General features: G+C 42.6%; 1 protein-coding gene across 1 annotated transcript in view; it reads right to left on the reverse strand.

Moving 5' to 3' along the window:
• LOC107688067 (protein NipSnap homolog 2-like) overlaps positions 1-3,017 on the reverse strand; it is a 13,525-nt gene extending 10,508 nt beyond the window's left edge. The window contains exons 1-6 of the mRNA XM_016485617.1: positions 2,893-3,017; positions 1,862-2,001; positions 1,735-1,780; positions 1,445-1,580; positions 839-938; positions 631-729 (exon numbers count right to left, since the gene is read on the reverse strand). Of these exons, the coding sequence (XP_016341103.1) occupies positions 631-729; positions 839-938; positions 1,445-1,580; positions 1,735-1,780; positions 1,862-2,001; positions 2,893-2,969 (598 nt within the window). The 5' untranslated portion in view covers positions 2,970-3,017. The remainder of the gene's footprint in view (positions 1-630; positions 730-838; positions 939-1,444; positions 1,581-1,734; positions 1,781-1,861; positions 2,002-2,892) is intronic.
• Between the last annotated feature and the right edge of the window lie 440 nt (positions 3,018-3,457).

Below are 3,457 nucleotides of genomic sequence, written 5' to 3' on the forward strand. Positions count from 1 at the left end.
GTTAAGCAACCCAAACTCACCGCATATGCAGAGGAAGAGTTTAGCCCCTTTCACACATACAGTCTTCACTGGTAAATTACCGTTAAGAGATAATGTGTGAACAGGACCTTTTCAAAACTACAGGTAAATTTGTTCTGGCAATCATATCGTTCTTATGGAGATGACGTGATTACTCTGAGCTGTTTACAAAGCTCCGTTAATTATATAGAAGATAGCTTTTCTATATAGATATGGCTCTAGATGGAAATCTGAGCATTGCGCCTCGCAGCTTTTTCAGAATGTGCCGCGCTCATCAGCTGCGACTCTGCAGCTGGATACTATTATGCGCATCTCATGTTTATAGGACCAAAAATGTCTGATTGGCTAGTAATGTTAGTTTGTTTGAGAGTGAAAGCTGTGCTCCTCTCATACATTGGTAGGCGAACTCATGGACTCGAACGTTATATCAACAAGTACTATCTTATTGTCCCGCAGCTAAACGCCACACGCCGGAGAACTTTAAGCCCTGTATTTGATTACGTTTGCATCATCGATTCTGTTATTTTCCTGTTTATTAATGCGCAGCTGCTTTGAAACAGTCTGTAACCGTGACTTGATGAAGTGTTTCTGGTGGCATGTGTTCATTCTCACCCCAGAGATGATGCACCATGTAGAGGTCTCCTATCTGAGAGAAGAAGCCTCCGACTGCCTCGCGGTTGTGCTGTCGGTAGCTGATGGCTCCAGGAAGTCCTGCGAGACAGCAGCGCTTTAACAGGCTTCTGCACTCATGAGCTCACTGCTGACCATCAGTTCAGTTCAGCTAGACGCATGCAGGACCTCATACAGCAAAACATTGAACCCTTCACGACATGTAAATGCATTTTCAAACATAAGGTGAGCACGAGGAAGTCCTGTGATTCTGTGTGAACAGCGCCACCTGCAGACGTCATCAGATACGACTGCAGCCATTAACAGTGTTGGGGAGTAACTAGTTACATGTAACGGAATTACGTTCTTAAAAAACGCCATTATTTTATTTGAAAAAAATAATAATTTTATAGTTTGTCTTGTATATTTTTTTCACGCGTTCAGATAACGTTTTAAGCTGTCATGTTACAACGTGCCCCTCAGATGTTACAATGTACCCCACCTACGGGGCATGTTGTCACATTTCACTTCCATTTCTTGAGGGTAAATAAAGAAAAACGTATACACTCTAATTATGAAACAAAGTGACATATTTGTACTAAAATGACTGTAGATTAAAAAAAAAAGTATATTCTGAGCCCCATGTGGATTTACACAAACTGAGAAAGTCAAAAAGTGTTACTTTGTGCCCCGCTCTCCCCTACATTTAGTTATACTGAAAAAGCTTCAATTCAGTCGATGGTGTTGACCCCGTTTTAACATGTGTTTCTATGTAGACCAGGACACGAGAGCACCCAAACGGAACTTAGGTTACTCAGGAGAAAGGTCTATGCTCCTGGGTTTGCGAGGCTGTCCTACCAGCTTGGTCCTGCTCTCCGTACCAGGTGTTCCAGGTGCCCACCAGCTCACACGGGTAAGTGCTGTCGCTGTGGATGAACGGCAGCACCTCGGCACTGCGGACACAAGCACACCGAGACGTGATTAATCAGGGCTCTGCTGCCAATCACTGACCGCACCAGAGAGCAGGACACGTGCGCTGAAGCTCAGCAGTCACATCAGATCCAAGACGATAAAAGCATGTAATTAACACTGAGGAGAGTGGCTCACCAGAGAGAGTTGTACGCCTCCAGACACTCGGGCTTCACGTTGTGAACTGCAACACAAGCAATAAACCAGAGTTAATGAACACGTCGCACAAGCGCCGAGGCGTCTCGCAGCAGAGGGCAGAACCTACACTGGATTTTATATAAGTTGTTGTCCTCTTTCTTGGCTAGCAGATGGGAGTGAGCGTCTTTTCTGGGGTCCACCTTCCGCACAAACAGTGATTTGAACCAGCTGTCCTCTCGGTTCCGGTTATTAGACGCCGACAGACCCCTGAAACAGTACACAGAGCTCTGATACAGTACACATGTGTCCCTGCAGCACAAAAGCAGTGTTAAGTCGCTGGGGTATATTTGTAGCAATAGCCAACAATACATTGTATGGGTCAAAATTATAGATTTCTCTTCTATGCCAAAAATCATTAGGATATTAAGTAAAGATCATGCTCCATGAAGATATTTAGTAAATTTCCTACCGTAAATATATCAAAACTTAATTTTTGATTAGTAATATGCATTGCTAAGAACTTCATTTGAACAACTTTAAAGATGATTTTCTCAATATTTAGATTTTTTTGCACCCTCAGATTCCAGATTTTCAAATAGTTGTATCTCAGCCAAATATTGTCCGATCCTAACAAACCATACATCGATGGAAAGCTTATTTATTCAGCTTTCAGATGATGTGAATCGTCTCTTATGACTGGTTTTGTGCTCCACGGTCATATATGCTGCATTGCATGATAAGCCCAAACACGCTTCTGTCCTCAGAAACAGTCACAGTACAGTATTAACTGAGGCTGTATGTCAGATGATCATGTGTTTCTGATATTCTGCATGCATCATTCATCAATCACACCGATAACTATGACAGCCTTTTATTAATCAGTGCATGCAAGCAAAAGCTCTCCATACTGTCTTTACCATAACCTGAGTTATGAGTTATGAGTTATGACCTTGAGCAGCGCGTGCGCACGCCTTTGATTCCCGCAGCAAACATGACGCAGACTCTGTACAATCAGCACATTAATAAAGTGTCTGCAAGTTATATATCTGCTAGCAGTAGTACTAGTAGTCTTTATCTAATGCGCAACGGCGTGTAGAAACTCCCGTGTCTCGCTAAAGCACAACGCTCGCACATTTATAACGCTTATCGAGATCAAACCTGATAACAGCGGTAAGGTGTCCCTGCTTCGCCTGATAAAGGCCTGAGCAGGAGCTCTGAAGGACTCTGGTCGCCATCTTCCAGCGAGATAGGACACAAACAGCAGGCGAGGAAGGAGTTAAGGGCTGCAGTTCTCCGGCGCTGCCGCTGGGGGCGCTACACACCTCTGCTGCGGGGACTATATACGGCGTAGATCACTCGTTACTCATTCTTCTATTATTTATTTAGTTTTTTCTGGTCAGAACTTTTTGTAGTCAGTTATTGGTCTAATTTGAATCCAAAAAGTAAGACTGATTACCACTTGGTTAAATGCTAGTTAGTCAAACTGTAAGACACAGTCTTAACCAATGTTGAGCAGTAATTATTTACAGCAATAATATTACTTTTGCAGTAACGAGTAGTGTAACTAATTACTAACAAGATTTCAGTAATAATATTACAGTTAGCATCCATAACACAGCTAGTTACTTGGTTGCTTTTGATGCCTCTCAACCCCTACTGATTTGATGTCCAACAATCCAATAATTCCTAGATTTATTTTCATAATTTTCACGACTCATGAACA

The sequence above is a fragment of the Sinocyclocheilus anshuiensis genome, unplaced genomic scaffold (assembly GCF_001515605.1).
Source record: "Sinocyclocheilus anshuiensis isolate Anshui unplaced genomic scaffold, SAMN03320099.WGS_v1.1 scaffold501, whole genome shotgun sequence".
Lineage (NCBI taxonomy): Eukaryota > Metazoa > Chordata > Actinopteri > Cypriniformes > Cyprinidae > Sinocyclocheilus > Sinocyclocheilus anshuiensis.